This window comes from Mastigoproctus giganteus, chromosome 1 (assembly GCF_048544385.1).
Source record: "Mastigoproctus giganteus isolate SK-2022 chromosome 1, ASM4854438v1, whole genome shotgun sequence".
Lineage (NCBI taxonomy): Eukaryota > Metazoa > Arthropoda > Arachnida > Uropygi > Thelyphonidae > Mastigoproctus > Mastigoproctus giganteus.
Genome location: NC_143575.1, coordinates 134,033,098 through 134,054,882, shown reverse-complemented (window position 1 = coordinate 134,054,882; position 21,785 = coordinate 134,033,098). Strand labels below are relative to the sequence as shown.

The 21,785-nt window shown below is 36.1% G+C and overlaps 1 protein-coding gene across 1 annotated transcript in view; it reads left to right on the top strand.

Moving 5' to 3' along the window:
• Positions 1-21,785, top strand: part of LOC150091147 (eukaryotic initiation factor 4A-I-like) — a 260,943-nt gene that overhangs the window by 44,132 nt on the left and 195,026 nt on the right. The window contains exon 3 of the mRNA XM_090374499.1: positions 20,664-20,796. Coding sequence (XP_090230625.1) covers positions 20,664-20,796 — 133 coding nt within the window. The remainder of the gene's footprint in view (positions 1-20,663; positions 20,797-21,785) is intronic.

The following is a 21,785-nucleotide window of genomic DNA, read 5'->3' as shown; positions in this document are numbered from 1 at the left end:
TTGAACAGACAGATCATTAATTAACCCTACTGTTCTCTTTTGCATGGAGGCAAGAAGCTTTAGAAAGGTTTTGGGGACACCAGCCCAGGTGTGAAAACAATATTCCATGGTAGGGCAGATATGAAATTTGTAAAGAGTGAGTAGTTGTTTAGAAGAAATGCAGTGCTGAGAGTGCAAAATAATCCAGTTTTTTTGATGTAGAGGAAGCAATATTTATAATCGGCTTATGCCGTGAGGGAGATTTTAAATCAGTTTTTTGAAATCCTTAGAGGTGTGAACTTGCCTAGAAATGAGTGTCATCGAAGATGAGTGCTGAAGCAATACTGTTTTGCAAAAAATAAGACAGACAGTATTTTATGACTGAAGTTAACTCAGTTTTCTTCACCCCATTGCTGAATTATCCAGAGATCAGCATTTAAGGAATTGGTGGTGAATATTTGAGTTGAGGCCATTTGTGCAGACAAGATTTCTCAGACTGGTAGGTGGAATGGAGTGTGCTGTTATTGGTGAAACAGTGGATAGGATTTACGCCATTAGAAGAAAGTCATTAATATACAAGAGATAGAGTGAGAGAAAGAATTGAACTCTGGGGGAACACCAGCATTATGGAGAAGTTGGAAGGCAGAGTTTAGTCTACCACGACCTTCAGTGAGTCGTTAAGTAGCAAATTGGATGTCCAATTGCAAAGGAGTATTAGCAATCAAAAAGATGGGAGCTTGTTTAAAAGACCTTTGTGCTAAACATGATTAGAAGCCTTAGAAATGTTAAGAGCAACTTCTTCATAGATATTCTCTAGAGGTGAGTAACATTATCACTATATCACTAGCGGATTGATACCGACAAAATCCATATTATCGTTCATTGACCAGATGGAAGGTTTTAAGTTTTTGGCAGTTGGATTTCTCATTACCTTGGAAAGAGTACTGGCAGAGGAATGGTAATTGGATGAGAGAGAGATTTGTCACCCTTTGTATGAGCTGGTTTATATGAGCAAATTTCTCAACATTAGGAAAAAAACTAGTGTTATAAGAAAGTGTAAAGAGGCAATGCAAAAAACAGAAGCTACCACAGGAGCATGGGTTTTGTGAACAAGTGCCATCAGGAGCTGGGGATTTCTTGGCATCTGAATTGTTCAGGATTTTTCTAACATTCTTATGTCAGAATACCATGGGAAGCATCGAGTGGAATGTATCCAGTATGACCCTTTGATACCAGAGTTAGAAGAAATGTAGGGGCTTGTAGGTCATCTGAAGATACAATAGAACCATCAGGTCGTAACAGAGGTGGGAGTATTGATGGACTGATGTTGTCAAAATTAGCTTTGGCAAGAGACTAGAGCAGTGGTTTTAAATTTAAATTAACTTAAACTTTTTTTTTTTTTTTTTTCCAATTTATATATTTATTTCATTAGAAAAGGTGTATGGTATCTTTTTAATTTTGTGGTGATCTATAATTGATATTTGTTTAGTACCTCTATATAAAGAATAAAATTATTATATATATATATCCAAGTATGAAAAAGCAAATAGTAAATTCTATAATAAATATAAATATTAAATAGTCACATAACCAATTAATGCCATCTAAGACGATTAAACATTACATCGGTCTGTATAAATATGAATATGAGTTAAGTTAATAGTGGTAAAAGTTTTTAAAGATAAAATATGATATACCAGCTTATCAGGTAAACCAAAAACCATTGCGGGTACCCAACGTGACCTGGAAAAAAATATAAATATATGCCATGACATAAGCAATAAATTATAAAAATATAGAAAATATATAAAAAATACCATTAAAATGTTAAAATTATGGCAATGAGATACATTGAAAGGGACTTTTTCGAGGGCTAACCCTTTCAATGTATCAACCATAATTAACGAGCTATCCGTTTCTGTAGTCATCGTCCAGCATAACTATGTCCAAATGTATGTAAGATAGTGACGAGAATAAATTATGTTGATTAATCCCAAATTTAGTAGTAAGCTGGCAAGATGACTGTTAGCCCGACGGATAGCCAAAATTTTAATTTTAATTAGAGAAAGAGCTATAATTATTAGTAGGCATATGTGCGTAGTTGATAGTAAATGCAGTCACGGTAGTCTAAGCAAAAGTAACAGTGTAAGCTAGCATTAACCAAGGCGAACGGAAAAAGGTAGAAGAATAGATATAGTACCTCAATCCCCCTCGAATACTCTAATAGTTCATGAGGTATGAAAAAATAGGGATGTGAAAGTTAAACAGAAAAGAAAAAGTAAAATAATTAACATAGGATGCAACCTTATAGTAAGGTATCCTGGTTATGGCAGGCAATGCACAGACATATAGAATGCGTTAAGATTACTTTATGCATGAGTAAAAAAAAAAAAAGAATGCTTACTACCGTATAGCCAAAGTACTAAAAACCACGTGAATTAGCACGGGTAGAATATATAACTACCGATCGAAGCCCCCCCCCTAGGAAATGTAATAGCTAAGTTAAGTGCTAAATTAAGTATACAGTCGGTCCTCGTATAACACATGTTTACATTACACGAATTCGATCATACACGATTTATAAATAGGGGAACGTTATCTTATATAACACGAACCGAATTCGCTTAAGCACGATTCGCCTGTGTTTTTACAAGAAATGGCAGTCGAACGCGAAATCACCCCAAATGAACGCAACACGATAGGAATGAAGAGAAGATTCTGAAAATTTATTTGTTTTTTATATCGGTGAAGGGGAAACACATTTCACCATAATAACGTGAAAACCAACACAATTCCAGCTATCGATATAATCGCAAATGCAATTAGATGGAGTTTACTACCAGTTTATAACAGATTCCACTAGCAGAAACGAAACTGGAAATTGTTTTTATTGTTTTATGGTAGTAACCCCCAGAAATGTGCTTTAGTAAAATGTGGGGTGTTAATGTATCTCGGCCTTTACGGTGTTGTTTTTTCAGTTGCTACATGCATTCAGCTTTGTTTATGTGTATCAAGCGTGCCTCCTCATTTTGTAATTGTGTTTATACCCTAAAAATAAGTAAAATACTTAAAAGGTGTGAAAAGGAAGCGTCCTGGTGAAGACACTGCATATTCAGAGAGAAAAATAAAAGCAAAACATCGATAAACAGAGGCGGACTGGATCAAAAATTCTTACCTGGGAAAATTTAGTGGCCTCATACTACGGTTTATGGCCAAAATCACACTGGCCTCCGGCCCACCGGGGTTTCCCGGGTAAGGCTTATGGCCAGTCCGCCTCTGTCGATAGAGAAAAAAATATGAAATTGTGAAACGCTTTGAGCGAAATGAAAGACCATGTGATATTGCATGTGCTACAGACCTAAATGAGGCAACGCCGAGAATTACAAAGAATGCGGATAAAATAAAAACAACTTTCATAGCGGGAACAACTCAAAGTGTAATTAAAATCCATTAGATTAAGACAAGAATTGGAAGAGATGGAACTGCTGTCATCTGTTTGGATAGAAAATCAAACAAAAAACAAGTTTGCTTACGATAGAAGCAAAAGCATTAGCAATATTTTATTACGACTATTTTATTTAATATAATAATTTTTTTTACGAATAAAATACGTATTTTATTTGTAAAAAATACTAAAAATACTTTATTATAATAAATAATAAAAATTTTTATTATATTATAATAAAAAATTATTTTTTATTATATTATAATAAAAAATATATTATATTTTTTATTACGTATTTTAATCGTTATAAAATATGTAAGTATTTTATAACGATTAAAATTACCTGATTATTTATTGTTTGGTAATGTTTTGGTTCTAAATGTGTGTTCAATCTTGGGAGGTCGGCACCTAACCCCACTTTTCCCATAGGGCCTGTTTATATTGCACGATTTTGCATTGCATGAGGGTTTCTAGGAACACAACTATCGTGCTATACGTGGACAGACTGTAATTACATGTAGCGCCCTCTGCAGTTTTTTTATATACTGCATGATATTACACATAGAAAGGCCGTCAAATAAGTATCTCTCAAAGTCACAGTATAAGTTAACAGAATAAGTTCCTACCCATAGAGCAAATATACGTACGACGTTTTTAATGCGTGTAAGCTATATGCAACTTACTCCATGAGCAGTGCCTACTATTTATATAATTACATATCCAACGAAATTTATCTAAGCCAAAGAAACACCTACGAAAATTTACAAAGGCTATGTTATATTAGTGCCTGTTTAGGACTTTATCTATATTACTCTGTGCATTAAGGTTATAATGCCACTTGTTATTTGCTATCAATATGGCTTTATAAAGATATCGTGTAATTATGTGGTGTGGGAAGCAATTTTTTAATAACTTGGATCTGAATCTATAATATAATCAGTCTGGTTACATATGCATAACCTTCTGATACTTTGTGCGATTATGATATTGCGATGTATCCTTTTTGAGATATTCGAGTTCCAGTTAGTGAGGTCAGTAGCATTAAAATGAAAATCTTTGCGTTTATCATACAGCTTGGTGTGTACGGTATTATTATCTATCCTTATATCCAAGTCCAGGAAGGTAGCAGATTTGGAAATATTAGTGTTGGTGCGTTTTAATGTTAATTCAGGCAGATAATATTTAACTGCTTCTGTCAGGAAGTCTGGCATGTTAAAAACTATGAAATCATCTATATATCTGTATAGAACGATATTGTGTTTAAAATTATATTCAAAGTGGTGTAGGTATAGATTAGCCGCTAAACAAGAGCTACATGCACCCATCGGTATACCTGTGTGTTGCCTATAAAGATTACTGCCATTAAATATGTAGTTATTGAAGATACAAAGATTAAAAAGGTCATCGCAGTAGCGTTTTTCACGGGGTAAGATATTTTTGTATTTATCATAATAATCGCAGAAAACAGTTTTTAGGCTGTTATGAGGGATGCTAGTAAACAAGTTATTAAAGTCAAATCTCAGTTATCAGTTGATTCAACTACTGCTCATCTCAGATGCCCAAATTATTCACTGTATGATTCCTTTCGCCTCAAAGGTGGTACTTGAGCATATGTCCGTTCTGATATTCCCTGTCAGAGACTTGGCAATTTGGACTCTCCTCTCTTTGATCTTCTCTGGCTTAAAATCTCTCTACCTCATTGTGTCAAATTCATCTGTTGTCTCTACCATTCTCCCAACTCAACTAATCACTTGGAGCTCTTTGACTTCCTCTCGTTGCAACTTGACTTTCTCCAGTCCAACTCTCCTAACAGTGAGGTAATTTTCGTTGGTGATTTTAATGTTCACAACCCCAGCTGGCTTCCGCTTTCTAGTCACACCGACCCAGCAGGTAGAGATGCTGAGGCTTTTGCAGTTACTAATGACCTAGCACAGATTGTTCATTTACCTACAAGAATACCGGACAATCCTAATCATACAGCCAATATGCTTGATCTTTTTCTCACAAACAACCCTTCTAAGTACACGGTCGAAGTGAGAGGTCCTTTATGCACTTCAGATCACAACTTGGTGATTGTCTCTTCTCCAATGAAACCTTTATCACAAGGCTATTCCCAACCTCGTGTTGTTTAGCATTACAAGAATGCAAAATGGGATCACCTGCGAGACTTCTTTTCCTTGGTCGGATTACTGTTTCATAAGTTCTGATGTCAACGTTTGCTCAGATCGTGTCAGTGAAATTATTTTTGCAGGAATGGAATCCTTTATCCCACACTCCACTTTAAAATCTCGTCCTTTATCTAAACCTTGGTTTTCCAATAAATGTGCTAAGGCTGTCCAAGAGAAGAATGTTGCATATCTTAATTGGCTTGTTTCTAATTCTTCAGTTTCATTTTCTGCCTACGCCAAAGCTCGCAACAATTATAAAGCAGTTATTAATCAGTCCAAACTAGAGTTTGAACAGGCTAAGAGTAGAAAACGTGCTTCTTGCCCTAATGGTAGCCGGGCATTCTGGTCTCTTGCCAAAGCTATTGGCCGCAACTTTTGCCCATCTCTGCTCCCACCTCTGTCCAAACCAGATGGTTCTGTTGTCACTTCAGCCAAGGATAAAGCTGACCTGCTAGCATCTCATTTTTCTTCCAGCTCATGTATTAATGATCTTGGTAAAACACCTCCCACCATTCCCAACACACTCCATTCAATGCCTCCTGTGGTCTTCCGTCAAAAGGATATCAGAAGGATTTTGATGAATCTTGATGCTAAGAAAGCTCCAGGTCCTGATGGTATTTCTCCACTTGTTCTCAAAACCTGTGCTCCTGAACTTACTCCTATTATTTGCCGCCTTTTTTCACTTTCTTATTCTAAAGGTGTTTTTCCTTCTGCTTGGAAATTTGCTCATATCCAGCCAGTTCCTAAAAAGGGTGACAAATCCCTCCCATCCAATTATCGTCCCATTGCAATTACTTCTACTCTTTCTAAAGTAATGGAGAAATCAATTAACCGCCAACTCTTAAACTACCTAGAAACCTTCTGTCTGATCAACGATCATCAGTATGGATTCCGGTGTCGATCCACTGGTGATATTCTGGCTTATGTTACCCATTTATGGACTAATTCAATGGAAAGGTTTGGTGAAACACAAGTAGTTGCTCTTGACATCTCAAAGGCTTTTGATCGTGTTTGGCATAAAGGTCTTCTAAACAAGCTTCCATCTTATGGTTTGCCAACTGTTTTTAGTAATTGGTTATCCAGTTTTCTCTCTGATCGCTCACTGAGGGTGATGGTTGATGGCTCTCTGTCTTCTAACTTCTCCACTAATGCCGGTGTCCCCCAAGGTTCAGTTCTTTCCCCCACTCTTTTCCTCTTGTATATCAATGACCTTCTTCCATTGACTGGAAATCCTATCCATAGGTTTTGCCGATGATAGCACATTGCATTCAACTTTCCATTTTGAGAAACCTTGTCCTGCTCGATCAGCTTCAACTTCTCGAAAATCTGCTACCAATTCCTTAAATGCCGATCTTCAGGTAATTCTCCAGTGGGGCAAAGACAACTTAGTTGATTTCAACCCTTCTAAAACTCAGTCTTGTCTTATATCTCGCAAAAAGGATTCTTCTGCTCCTATGCTTATCTTCAGTGACACTCCAATTTCTAGGCAAAAGGATATATCTCTTTTGGCGATCACCCTGACTTCTAATCTCTCTTGGCACAAGCACATTACAAATATTGCTTCCTCTGCATCTAAAAAACTTGGTTTTCTCTTTCGCTCTCGGCATTACTTTTCTTCCAAACAGCTGCTCACTCTGTATAAATCGCAAATCCGCCCTGCCATGGAATATTGTTCCCACATCTGTGGTGGTGCCCCAAAACCTCTCTCAGCCTTCTTGATTCCATTCAGAAGAGGGCAGTTAGGTTAATTAATGATTCATCTCTAACAGAGTCTCTCCACTCGCTGTCTCATAGACGCACTGTTGCTGCTGCATGCCTCTTCTACAGATACTTCCATGGGCACTGTTCTTCTGAATTAGCTTCTATAATTCCCGCTCTCTCTTTCAAAACAGTCCGAACATGTGCCGCCACCAGCCAACATCCATTTACTGTCCAACTTCAAACCCACAGAACCAACTTTTCATCTTCCTCATTTATTCATTCAACTGCCGTTTTCTGGAACAACCTTCCTTCATACGTATTTCCTGAAAATTACAATCTACAGAAGTTCAAGTCCAATGTCAACAAATACCTTCTTTCGTCTGCTCAATCCCCAAGCACGGTATTAAGTACTATAGGTTCTAATACCTCTCGTGTTTGGGGTTCACATAAAAAAAAAAAAAAAGTATTGATATTTTCTATCGTATTGATGCCTATATTACTATTAATGTAATTTAATACCGATCTATTATTGAGAATAATATTTGAATGCCCTATGTTATCAAAAATAATTTGAAGTAAATTAACGAGTTTGCGATGCGGAATCTTAGCGTAGCTATCCCTACACGAAGTTATAAATCTAAAACCAGTAGGATTTTTATGAAATTTAGGTATACAGTATATGTATGGGTATATGATGATATGGTTAGTAAGCTTTAATTTTTTATGCCAAGCACGTATTTTCTTAGTAATAGTTTCGTTTGTCCATTACTATTTTGTAAGTGCTACTGTTAAGTTCATTTAGTAATGCGGTAGTGTAAAATTTTTTTCATCATCATCATCATCAGCCATTTTCAATCCACTGCAGGATGAAGGCCTCTCCAGCAACTTTCCAGTTCCTTCTGTTTTGAGCACTGGCCATCCATTTACTACTTGAAAACTCATGAATTTCATCTATCCATCTCCGCCTTTGTCTTCCAGGTTTTCTTCTAGCTCCTCTTGGGTACCATTCTGTTATTTTCTTAGTCCATCTGTCATCATGTCTTCGAGCTATGTGTCCTGCCCAAGGCCATTTTAGTTCTTTAGTTTTGATAAGAATGTCCTTTACTTGAGTTTGCTGCCTAATCCATGTGTTTCTCTTCATATCTAACAGTCTGATTCCCAATATGATTCGTTCCATTCTTCGCTGTGTAGTTCTCAGCTTCTCTTCTATTCTTTTGGTGAGTGCCCAAGTTTCACTTCCATAAGTCATGGTGGGGAGTATACATTGATTCATTATTTTACGTTTCAGACAAACTGGGATATTGCTCTTCAGTATGTGACTATATTTCCTGAATGCTATCCATCCAAAATTTATTCTTCTCTTGACTTCCAGCCATTTATCATTATTACAGCTAATAACTTGTCCCAGATAAGTATATGACTCCACGTTTTCAATTACTGCTCCTTCAATCATTATTTCCCTTTCCGTGGCATACTTGTTCATCATTACTTTTGTTTTAGCCATATTCATCTTTAGTCCAAAATCCTTACTAACTGTGCATAACTGATTAAGATTTTCCTCTAATTCTTTGGGATCGTGGCTTAAGACCACAATGTCAAATTGTAAATGGTTTAGGTACTCTCCGTTCACATTGACTCCTTTCTGCGACCAGTCTAATCTTCTGAAAGCTTCCTCAAGGGCAGCAGTAAACAGCTTCGGAGATATTGTGTCTCCCTGTCGAACTCCTTTCTCGATTTTAAATTTGCTACTGTCTTTGTCTAGTCTAATAAAGGATGTAGCACTCTCATATATTTTCTTCGAAATCATAATATATGGAGTATCTATGCCTTGTCTTTCCAGTGCCCGAAACATTGCCTTATGCTGTATGGAGTCAAATGCCTTTTCCTAATCCACAAATGCCAGGCATAATGGTGTTTTATATTCATTTGCTTTCTCCATTAGCTGTGATATTATGTGAAGGTGATCCATAGTTGAGAATCCTGTCCTAAAGCCAGCTTGCTCTTTCGGTTGATTCTCATCAAGTATTCTTTCTAATCTGTTAGTAATGACCCTTGTGAACAACTTGTAGATATGGGATAACAAGCTAATTGGTCTATAATTTCCAATTTCTGATTTATCTCCTTTCTTATGCAGCAAAACTATGATTGCATTATTCCACTGCTTAGGCATCACACCTTTTCTAATGCACTTTGTGAAGAGCCTTGCCAGTTTTTGTGTTATGTCTCTTCCTCCTAATTTTAACAACTCTACAGTAACTTCATCTTCCCCTGGGGCTTTCTGATTCTTCATTTTCTTCAATGCATGTTCTACCTCATCAGGAAGAATATCGGGTATGTCGTATGTGTTGCTACTTTGCAATCCATCTTCCCCACAGCTGGTATCATTCCCTCGCTCCTTGTGTAATTCTCTATAGTAGTCTTCTGCTATTTGAATTATGCCTTCTCTGCTGTTTATAAGTACACCATCGCTATTCTTCAGTTTCAGTATCATTTGTCTTTCTGTATTACTGCTCATGGCTGCTGATTTAAATCCTTTGTTTTCCCTTAATGCTTGTTCTACTTTTCTTGTGTTAAATCTTCTTATGTCCTCTCTGAGTCTCTTTCTAATGGCTTTGCATAACTCAGTATACTCAATTTTCTCCCTGTCAGTGTTTTTCTTGCTCTTCATTTGTCGTCTTTGGATTTCTGTTTCCCTATAGGTTTCTTGGGCTTTATCACTTTCAGAAAGTTGTAATATTCCTCGTCGATATCTTGGTCCTGAGCAGTCTGCAGAAGCCAGTACATACTGCTTTTTCTCCTCCTCTGTTATCTCAAAGACCTTTGTATTATTTACTCGAGTCAGTTTTTTCCTTTCCTTTCCTACATCTATATCAAGTGTACATCTTACCATTCTGTGATCACTTCCAACATTTACCTTATTCAGGACGGTAACATCATTCACAATATATCTTCTGTTAGTGAGGATGAAGTCGATTTCATTAGTTGTTAATCCATTTGGACTCTTCCATGTCCACTTTCTGTTCACCCTTTTCTTGAAAAAAGTGTTCATTACTGACATTCCTTGAGATTCTGCAAATTCCACAAGTCTTTCACCTTTTTTATTTCTTTCACCAATTCCAAAATTTCCTATAGTTCCTCTTTCTGCGCTGTTTTGCCTTTTTCCAACCTTAGCATTGAAGTCCCCCATAATAATAGTGTAGTGGGTTTTCTGCTCATCTAGAATACTCTCAATTTCAGTGTACATTTCTTCAACCTCTTCATCATCATGGCTCGATGTTGGTGCATAAATCATTATAATCTTCAGCTTGTATCTCTTAGAAATCTAGAGTATTAGTCTTGACACCCTTGGTGATGTACTTTTGAATTCCAAAATGTTGTTTTTAAAATCTTTATGGACCAGAAACCCAAATCCACCTTCACTCCTTTCACTGTTTCCATTGGTGTACAGCAGATTTCCACTTGATAAACTTATAAGTGATTCATTTCTTCTTCTTGTTTCAGCCAAACCAATGATATTCCAATTCACATTTTCTAATTCCTTTTCCAGCTCTAATATCCTGTCTTCACCGATGAGTGATCGTACGTTATAACAGGCCAAGTTCAATTTCCGTGCATGGCAGCCTGGTCGTACCCAGAGATTCTTAGCACCCTCTGCTTCCACTCTGATCCTCTCGCTGCCGTAAGAGGAGAGTGAAAGCTGCTGGGGACTGAGGGCCATTTGTATTGTTGTGCTCTCATTGCTGGAGGGTTTGGTCTTTTCCTCTTCACGCTGACTAGGCGTCTTGAAGAGAACCACTCTACACGTTCGTTGCCACCTAAGTGACGTAACAGGGCTTACCATCGAGAAGGTGTGCATGAGTGGATTTTAGGGAGGCAGGCCAACCGGACTTCTCCTAAATCTTCTGTAATAGAGAGATATTGGATCCATCAGTGTTTTAGGCTGAGTGTCTGATAACACACAGGATACCTGTTCCCCTCTGAGCCCCCTCTAAGCCTCTAAGCCCACTGTAATTATTAGAGGCTTTATCAATAGTAGTAATTATAAACTTATTTTGTATCAGTTTAAGCTTCTGCTTAATTGTATCTATATTAAAAACCTTAGTAGGTGGTAGTTTCTTGCATATGGACTTTATCTGTTTTTTGATAGCCTGAAAGGTGAGAGGAAGCCACTTGTGGAAGGGCTCAGGGTGTTCCGACAAGTTCTTCTACTAGCCATTCAGCATTTAATGCTGCTGTCCTACTGAATTTATTCAGTGCCAATGGTGAGGCTCCTACTAATATAGCCTGCGATCCTAATGATCTAACTGAGATAGCAACCAGTAATAATAAGGTGGCTCTTACTGATATTGCCTGCGATGCTTTTACTGTTGACACTACTACTCCTGATACTACAGGCGTAGTAACTTGCAATAAACATAATAGCAGCTATCTAAAATTTAATAGTTGTAACAATACACTTTGTCAGACCTGTCCATACATGAGCAAGTATCATAGTACTAATACCTCGACGCTCCAGTTTTTTGCCATGCTAGTGGGGTGGTGTACCTCATTAATTGCAACTTATGTGAAGCAAAATACATTGGGCAAACTGGAGGGGAGTTGCATATCAGAATTAACGTGCATAGATCTCACATTAAAAATTTCGTAAATATTAAAGACATCGAACTACAGCTCTTTCAAGTACACAGCTTTAGCAATACCACTATTACTATATTAGCTATTGAAAGTAACCACAATACCAGGTTAGAATCCGAAAATATCAATATATTAAAATATAAAACCCTGTATCCTTATAGTCTTAATAATAAATTTAATGGACATTGCTACACTAGCAATACTATAAACGATACTTGTATATATAGCCTGTTTCAAATAGTAAAAAGACCCAAATCTAACAGAACAGCAAAAACCTACAATAGTAAAAAAGCCCACACACCAAATATAACTGACGATTTTAATGACATGTTAATGTATTGGGACAAATCCATTATACATGTCAAACAGATTCATGATTTTATATTCGGGTTGAAACATAGTAAAATCCGCGCTCTTGCCACTATCAACTCTACCTATAGGCATAATAACTTACACCTTAACCTCCTGGTTAAAGACATAATTAAATTTATTTTTAGTAATAAAAAAACTAAGGTTACATATGAATAGATTAACATTAAATTCAGCCACGCATTATTTGATAATGTCTGCCTAGATAAAATCATTAACATACATAAAAGTGATTTGCCTATTACAAATGCACAGATACGCACCAGATTCAGTTATAACAAACCATTTGGACTTACAGTCTGTAATCATAAAAAAGCAGCTACTAACCTCGTCAATAGTGATATTGAGGCGGTTTGCTTTTGCCATTTACCGCAATATCAGACATTTGTGGACGCACACCATAAACACATTATCACCGGAGATTTGAGCATTATAGACTATCCTGAGCTGTGTGAGATTCTTTCATTTGGATTTAAATTTCGACCAAATACTGATATTAATACCAATGCCATCATTAAACAACTACACTCAGATATAATGAAGTTCAGCCTAAAGTTATCTTACAAATATAACATATCCTTGGAAGCCTTCCACAAGTGGCTTGCTCTCACCTTTCAGGCTATCAAGAAACAGATAAAGTCCATATGCAAGAAACTACCACCTAAGGTTTTTAATATAGATACAATTAAGCAGAAGCTTAAACTGATACAAAATAAGTTTATAATTACTACTATTGATAAAGCCTCTAATAATTACAGTATTATATGTAAAAAATTTTACACTACCGCATTACTAAATGAACTTAACAATAGTAGCACTTACGAAATAGTAACGGACAAACGAAACTCTATTACTAAGAAAATACGTGCTTGGCATAAAAAATTAAAGCTTACTAACCATATCACCATATACCCATACATATACTGTATACCTAAATTTCATAAAAATCCTACCGGTTTTAGATTTATAACTTTGTGTAGGGATAGCTACGCTAAGATTCCGCATCGCAAACTCGTTAATTTACTTCAAATTATTTTTGATAACATAGGGCATTCAAATATTATTCTCAATAATAGACCGGTATTAAATTACATTAATAGTAACATAGGCATCAATACGATAGAACATATCAATACATTTGACTTTAATAACTTGTTTACTAGCATCCCTCATAACAGCCTAAAAACTGTTTTCTGCGATTATTATGATAAATACAAAAATATCTTACCCTGTGAAAAACACTACTGGGATGACCTTTTTAACCTTTGTATCTTCAATAACAACAGCAGTAATCTTTATAGGCAACACACAGGTATACCGATGGGTGCATGTAGCTCTTGTTTAGTGGCTAATCTATACCTACACCACTTTGAATATAATTTTAAACACAATATCATTCTATACAGATATATAGATGATTTGATAGTTTTTAACATGCCAGACTTCCTGACAGAAGCAGTTAAATATTATCTGCCTGAATTAACATTAGAATGCACCAACACTAATATTTCCAAATCTGCCACCTTCCTGGACTTGGATATAAGGATAGATAATAATACCGTACACACCAAGCTGTATGATAAACGCAAAGATTTTCATATTAATGCTATTGACCTCACTAACTGGAACTCGAATATCTCAAAAAGGATACATCGCAATATCATAATCGCACAAAGTATCAGAAGATTATAGATACACTCATTGAATTCAGATCCAAGTTATTAAAAAATTGCTTCCCACACCACATAATTACACGATATCTTTATAAAGCCATATTGATAGCAAATAACAAGTGGCATTATAACCTTAATGCACAGAGTAATATAGATAAAGTCCTAAACAGGCACTAATATAACATAGCCTTTGTAAATTTTCGTAGGTGTTTCTTTGGCTTAGATAAATTTCGTTGGATATGTAATTATGTAAATAGTAAGCACTGCTCATGGAGTAAGTTGCATATAGCTTACACGCATTAAAAACGTCGTACGTATATTTGCTCTGTGGGTAGGAACTTGTTCTGTTAACTTCTACTGTGACTTCGAGAGATACGTATTTTACGGCCTTTCTATGTGTAATATCATGCAGTATATAAAAAAACTGCAGAGAGCACTACATGTAATTATACTTAATTTAGCACTTAACTTAGCTATTACATTTCCTGGGGGGGGGGGGCTTCGATCGGTAGTTATATATTCTACACGTGCTAATTCACATGGTTTTTAGTACTTTGTCTATACGGTGGTAAGCATTCTTTTTTTTTTACTCGTGCATTGCCTGCCATAACCAGGATACCTTACTATAAGGTTGCATCCTATGTTAATTATTTTACTTTTTCTTTTCTGTTTAACTTTCACTTTCTTATCCCTATTTTTTCATACCTCATGAACTATTAGAGTATTCGAGGGGGATTGAGGTACTATATCTATTCTTCTACCTTTTTCCGTTCGCCTTGGTTAGCGCTAGCTTCCACTGTTACTTTTGCTTAGACTACCGTGACTGCATTTACTATCAACTGCGCACATATGCCTAATAATAATTATAGCTCTTTCTCTAATTAAAATTAAAATTTTGGCTATCCGTCGGGCTAACAGTCATCTTGCCAGCTTACTGCTAAATTTGGGATTAATCAACATAATTTATTCTCGTCACTATCTTACTATTTTACATACATTTGGACATAGTTATGCTGGACGATGACTACAGAAACTGATAGTTCGTTAATTATGGTTGATACATTGAAAGGGTTAGCCCTCAAAAAAGTCCCTTTCAATGTATCTCATTGCCATAATTAACATTTTAATGGTATTTTTTATATATTTTCTATATTTTTATAATTTACTGCTTATGTCATGGCATATATCTATATTTTTTTCCGGGTCACGTTGGGTACCCGCAATGGTTTTTGGTTTACTTGATAAGCTAGTATATCATATTTTACCTTTAAAAACTTTTACCACTATTAACTTAACTCATATTCATATATATAATTTGTATTATGAATTGTAATTTTGGTTATAGTTATATTATTGTAATAACTATCATATAACATTTTTTAAATTTTATATATATATATATATATATATATATATAAACAGTAAGACCCCCGTATCTGCAGGGGCGTGCGTTCCAAGACCTACAGTGGATGGCTGAACCTGCGGATATAAGCGAACACCTGCTGACCCCATATATGATGTGATTTTCTTGTACATACACACAGTAAACTTTAATTGATAAATTAAGCACATAGTATGTCTTACTAGCATTAAATACGGTAATAATGAATTACATTGTACATTATTATACAGTACTGTAGTGTACTCTCTCTCGAGAATGAAAGGGATTCTGACGCTTTAGTCTAATCCTCAAGAGACGATAGAGCAATGAAAAAATATCATGTATCAAAGGATGATGGAGCAATGAAAATTATACTTTCTATACACTTCGAAGGACGAAGGCACAATAGAAAAAATACCTGTATTGCTACACATTTTACAACGAAAAATACATGTAGGTCATTACAATGAAAAATACCTATTTTATCATGTACTGTACCTGTATATATCGTGTAATGAAAAGAGTTTTTTTTTTTTTTATTTGTTAGAAAATATCTTTAGAAGCACTATCAGCAACACTATTCTTGTGTTTTGGGGCCATTACTGAAGTAAATAAGGGCTTTCTTAAACAAAGGCACTGCAATAACGCTTGAGGAAAAGTTTCGCATGGGAGCGTGAGTATTGGGATATAGGGAGATGAGTCATGTACTGGGCTGCGGACTTCTCCATGCTACAGCCTGTGCTCGCTTGGCGGGCAGTTTGAAACTTATGAACCATTTATTTTTTTATTTTCTAAAATTTTCCAAATTTTTTCATTTTTTTCCGTGGGTAACTGAATTAGAAGATACAGGGCCACAACTGTGTATGTGTATATATATATACATATATATATATATATATATAGATCTGATAATTAAAATAAATATGATATTTAAAATAAAAACATCAGCCAGTAGTACGGCAATAATGCAGAGCGAAACGAAATGCAAAAAAAAATAAAATAAACAAACAGGGAAGGGAAAGTAAAGATAATAGGACAAAAAGGTAGTCGATAATCCCCTGTATAATTTAGTCAATTAAGTCATTAAACCCAATTAATAAAATGATGTAAATTTAAAATAATGCCAATTATAAATAATTTAGCGGTACCCCCCTCGAAGGTACCAGTTCCAAAAGACGTGAAATATCACCAAAAAAGGGTTAAAGAAACTACCAAAAACTAAAATATCAAAATGATAGACTGACCATCATACCCCATATCGACAGAGGACCACGAGGCCAATAATGGTCATGGAATCGCTGCATTTCAATCGTCATACAAATCATCGCAAAGGCAGAAATATCGAAGGACCAAACCACCCCTCCATTCCCCGATAGATCAACCAATGCAGAGGATTTGCATGGCGGTGGTCCTTATGCAGCGAAAAATAATCTATAGAACAGACAGCACTCTTGATCAGAGCCACACCACTGACATAATGCAAGATTAACCAGCTTATATAATAGAAAGGAAAATATATTTTTTTGCGTTTCGTTTCGCTCTGCATTATTGCCGTACTACTGGCTGATGTTTTTATTTTAAATATCATATTTATTTTAATTATCAGATATAATTAGGCATCATGTGGAGGATGTGCATTTGCTGCCTCTAATGATAGCTACATAGCCATATTTATTTATTTTTATTACTTTTGCCTAACTTTTACCTCACATAATACACACACACACACACACACACACACACACACACACACACACACACACACACACACACACAGAAAGAGAGAGAAACGGATCTAACAGACAGAAAATTGAGTAGGAGTGCCGTTGTTAAAAAAAAAAGATTGAAAACCACTGGACTAGAGTATTGAACTACAATTATTACATGAAGCAAGTTTCAGCCTATTCAAAATCAAGTTTGGACTGATTAATAACTCTTTAAATTGTTGTGATCTTTAGTGTAGACAGGATACGAAGCTGGAGATTTGGATATAAGCCAATTGCAATTACATTTATATCTTAAACAGCTTTAGCCATATATATTGGAAAACCTAGGTTCAAGATTTTATGGTGAATTGCAGAATAAAAGATTCCATCTGTACAATAATAATTTCACCAATGCGGTCAGAGAAACAATTAGTATCAGTAGATTTAAAACACTAATGGAAAGAAGGAAAAGAATAATAATCATACAGATCATTCTATTCTTGTACAAATTTCTAACACTCAACCTGCTGTCCACTATGCTCAACAACAGCAAGTATGGATATAACCTCAAAGAAGGAAGGAAAAACCTGAATACTTCTCCCACCTGATGTACTATGCGGAAACCAAGAAGTAACTCCAGCAACTACTCCGGATCACTGAAGAATTCAGCAGTAATATCAGGATGGAATTTGGTCTTGACAAATGTGAGACCTACGGATTGCATCGGGAAATTAGTCGGCTTTAACTACCAAATGTAGACTGGTAAGCAGATCGAAGCCATGGCAGGGCTCATCTGTTAAAGCAAAAGGAAATCAAGGCCTGCCAGACTGAAAAATACCATCAGAGACTCAGAAGCCTGCTCAAAGCAAAGCTGAGTGGTTAAAGGAGTGTGTTAGCACTGGGATGAAATCCCAGTGCTAACATACTCCTTTGGAATCATAGATTGGACTAAGAAATAAATTCAGTTCGTCCAATAAAAGCAATAGCTAAGTATATTTAATGACAATAGCTTTCGAGATAGCGAATCTCTTCATCGGCTGAGAAGTACATACATACATGAATATATAAATATAACATAAAAAGTTAGAAATGAAATGAGCAGTGCATGCTCCTGTTGAGTGAGGCATGTACATAGATGCAAGAATGCTGAATCACTTAGTACATAGAATTAGGTGATTGTTGTTGGTACAGGGTGCGTATATGGGCTGACTGCCAGTGTTTGTCATGTTATAACACTACAGGCTCCAAAATTGGGTGTAGTCATAAACCTCTATTGCAGTTCAAAACGTTGTGATTACTGGATATGTATAGTGACTGTAACCACGGACAGTGATGGTAGTGACAGGATTGTCAACCACCTTGCTGTTGCGACTGGGATTGAGGTCATGTTGCATCGACCAAAAATGCTCTGCGACTGCAGAGTGTAGAGTCGCCTAGGTGAATGGCCCTATCCTGTTCTGTGAGGAGGTCCTGGAGCTGTCCCCCACACCTAGCAGCTGCCACAAACGTGGCATGTGATCCGGTATATAGTACCACTACGTAAAAGAGGGGGATGGGTGTTTTCACCTTCGAGACAAGAGATCGCAAACCTCTACTGGGAAGTTGCAAACACTTTATACTGTGCCTCACTGAGACATCTTGTTCGACTCTAATTCTAATGTGAACTGGATGAAGAGGGATAAGGAATTGAAGTGTTGTAGTAGCTGCGCTTCTGAACCTCTGGGGATGATGATGCAGATGTCATCGACATACTGGCACCAGAGGGAGACCGGTAATGGCGGGTTCAGGAATTTTCATTCTTCTATTGTGATATTAGCAACGACAGAGCTAACATGGATGCTCATTGCCATTCTGCGTATTTGTCTGTAGAGAGTGTCACCAAACATGGTGACACTGCCGAACAAGCACAAATCAACGGCAGTACAGATATCTTCTGTAGATAGAGATGTTCTGTCTGGTAAGCTGGTGTCATTCTCCAAAAGTTGCCAGGCACATACGACAGCCTGTTGAACAGGTATGGAAGTAAATAAAGAGACTACGGCAAAGGATGCCATGAACTCATCTTCAGGAACTGTGAGGTGCTTGATGAGACGTAGGAATTCCTCACTGTTTGAGATGGTGTGACTGGTATTTCCTTCTAGGGGTGTCAGCAAACGGATGACCTGTTTTGACAGTTCATATGTTGGAGAATTGCAACGAGACAACAGGTCTAAGAGGGATGCCTGGCTTGTGCACTTTTGGTAGACCATAGACCTGTGGGAGCTGACAGCCTGTGGCATGCATTTGCAATTGTGTGGACCATATGTCATGCTGAACTTAGTTGTTCACTTCAATACCTAACATCCATGTCATTATACCTATATGTTGAAGAAAAGAATATTATGTACAGATATATTTTTATAATAGTTTTCAAATCTTCCATTTTGCAAATTGATGTTTAATAGAATATCCAGACTAATAACCATGAGGATGATTCTGACTTAGTCAGAGGTATTCTGTTGGCAAGGTTGTGGAGAGTTTAAAACAAGAGGAAATTTTTCCAGTTAAATCCTATTGTTAAAATGCATTTTAACATTTCCTTGTAGTAGTGCTGGAAAATATTCAGCTGGGTTAGAAAACTCCTCTTTACAAATGCCTGATCTTCAGCTTTTTGAAAGTCAAAAGTTGGTAGCTATGTAACTGTTAAATATTTTTGTCATTTTGGAAATTGATTACCATAGCTGACTGAACCAGAAGAATTATTCTGATTGTGTCATGATCATTGGTTCTGCCAGGGTTGTGGAGAGAGTCTAAAACAAGAGGAGAAAATTCTGTTGTTTTGTTTACTGAGGAAGTACTTTATTGGTGCATGTGGCTACATGGTGCACAAATTCTCATCAAAGTCTAGACAGTGGGAGCATTATGAATGAAACTTTGACTCAACATTTTTGATGAGGGCAGAGTCTGCAGCAGTGTTTTTATTGAAACAATCAGAATCATTTGATGTCTAATAATCAAATGATAAACAAATCCACAGAAGAAAGTTAATGAAGCTGATGTTTGCTTCATGCTTTGTGTGAAGTCAAAAGTTTGCATCTCTACTACATGTGCAATAATACCTTCTTGTTATCCTTAAAATATAATTGTTCTGTAAGTACCGTAATTTTGGCTTTTGCCAAATGTTCCCTAATCCTATTTTACTTATCCTTATTACATAACATATTCCCTATTACATAACATATTCCCTGTTTCTTTGACGGTTCAGTTTCCTAGGATCGCAAATTCTTGTGGGATATGTGCTGTTTGCCATGTGTTTCTTTCCTGTATTCAGATTCACAAGAAAATGTTGCAAAGTTGTATATAGGAGTATGTGATGAGTTTCCTGATTTATAATTTCTTCATGTCATTAACTTTTACGTTGCACTACCTTTACTAAAATTTTTAATCTTGATGCAGAATAGGAGGATGGAATTTTGATCTTTGGAACTATAAGTTAACTAGGTTACAAAGTGCATAAAGGTTTATTACTTTTATTGTGACAAATATTATAGTAACTAGAAAAGAAGCTTGATCATAAATATTAGGTTTTCATGTGTTTGAAAATCTGTATATTTAATTTTTTTTAAGGGTACTTGGAGTGAAGTAGTAGATAATTTTGATGACATGAACTTACGTGAAGATCTGTTACGTGGTATATATGCCTATGGTTTTGAAAAGCCATCGGCTATTCAACAAAGAGCCATCATGCCTTGCATCAGAGGTAAGTTTCATTGTGGGTATTTTAATAAATCAATCTGGAAACCATAAATAATATCAAAAGTTTTCAAAAATAATCCTAATAGCCTTAATAAAGTTTACATGATAAGCTGTTCATGTGAGACATGACGTCAACATTGTTAGAGTTGCTTTAAACCATAACTCTATTTGTTTTAATTTTGTCTCAGTCTACAATCAACTACATTTTTTTATGTAAGTTTTTACCTGGGAGGATATCTGATGACATAATAGGGCATTGTGGAACATGAAGTAAGTAGTTTATGATTTTAATTTTTCTTCCAGTTATAGTAGTAGTAGTAGCAGTGGCATTTTATGCAAGAAAGCAAGTGTATGAGCTTATGCAGCATCAGCCAAAAAAAAAAAAAAAATCACACCATTCCCTCCAAATCCCTGTCCAGTTCCTCCTTAAATTTATTCAGCCTATCAACTTCCACAACGACAGATGGAAGTTTGTTCCAGCAATTTCATTTACTTTTCACGTTTATTATAGTATTGTTTTTCCTTTAAGGTTGGCAAAGACATTCTCGGAATTTGAAAGTTTTGTGCTTGTTATTTATTTTATTCCCTCAGAGGAGTTTTTTATATGTAGTACAGTCAAAAAAATTCCTGGACAGGTCAGCACTGTAATCAGTAAATGCATCATGATTTACTTTTCTGAAATTGCAAGTTTCAGCCTTATTTATATAAAAATTTGTTAATCATTCAAAATACATAGCCGACCGGGCTAGCCGAGTGGGTAAAGTACCTGCCCGGCAACCCAAAGGTCGCGGGTTCGATTCCCGCCTCGGGCTTGGATCAAAGTACTGCAAAAACCTTGGGAGGTGCAATATGGCCACAGAAGCCGATGCGCCAACAACTACCAAATCAAAAAAAAAAAAAAAAATTTCAAAATACATACTTCAATGCTATGTGCATTTGAAGTTCATTTATTTTATCTTTTTTTTTTTTAGTGTGAGATATGTCAAATTGTAT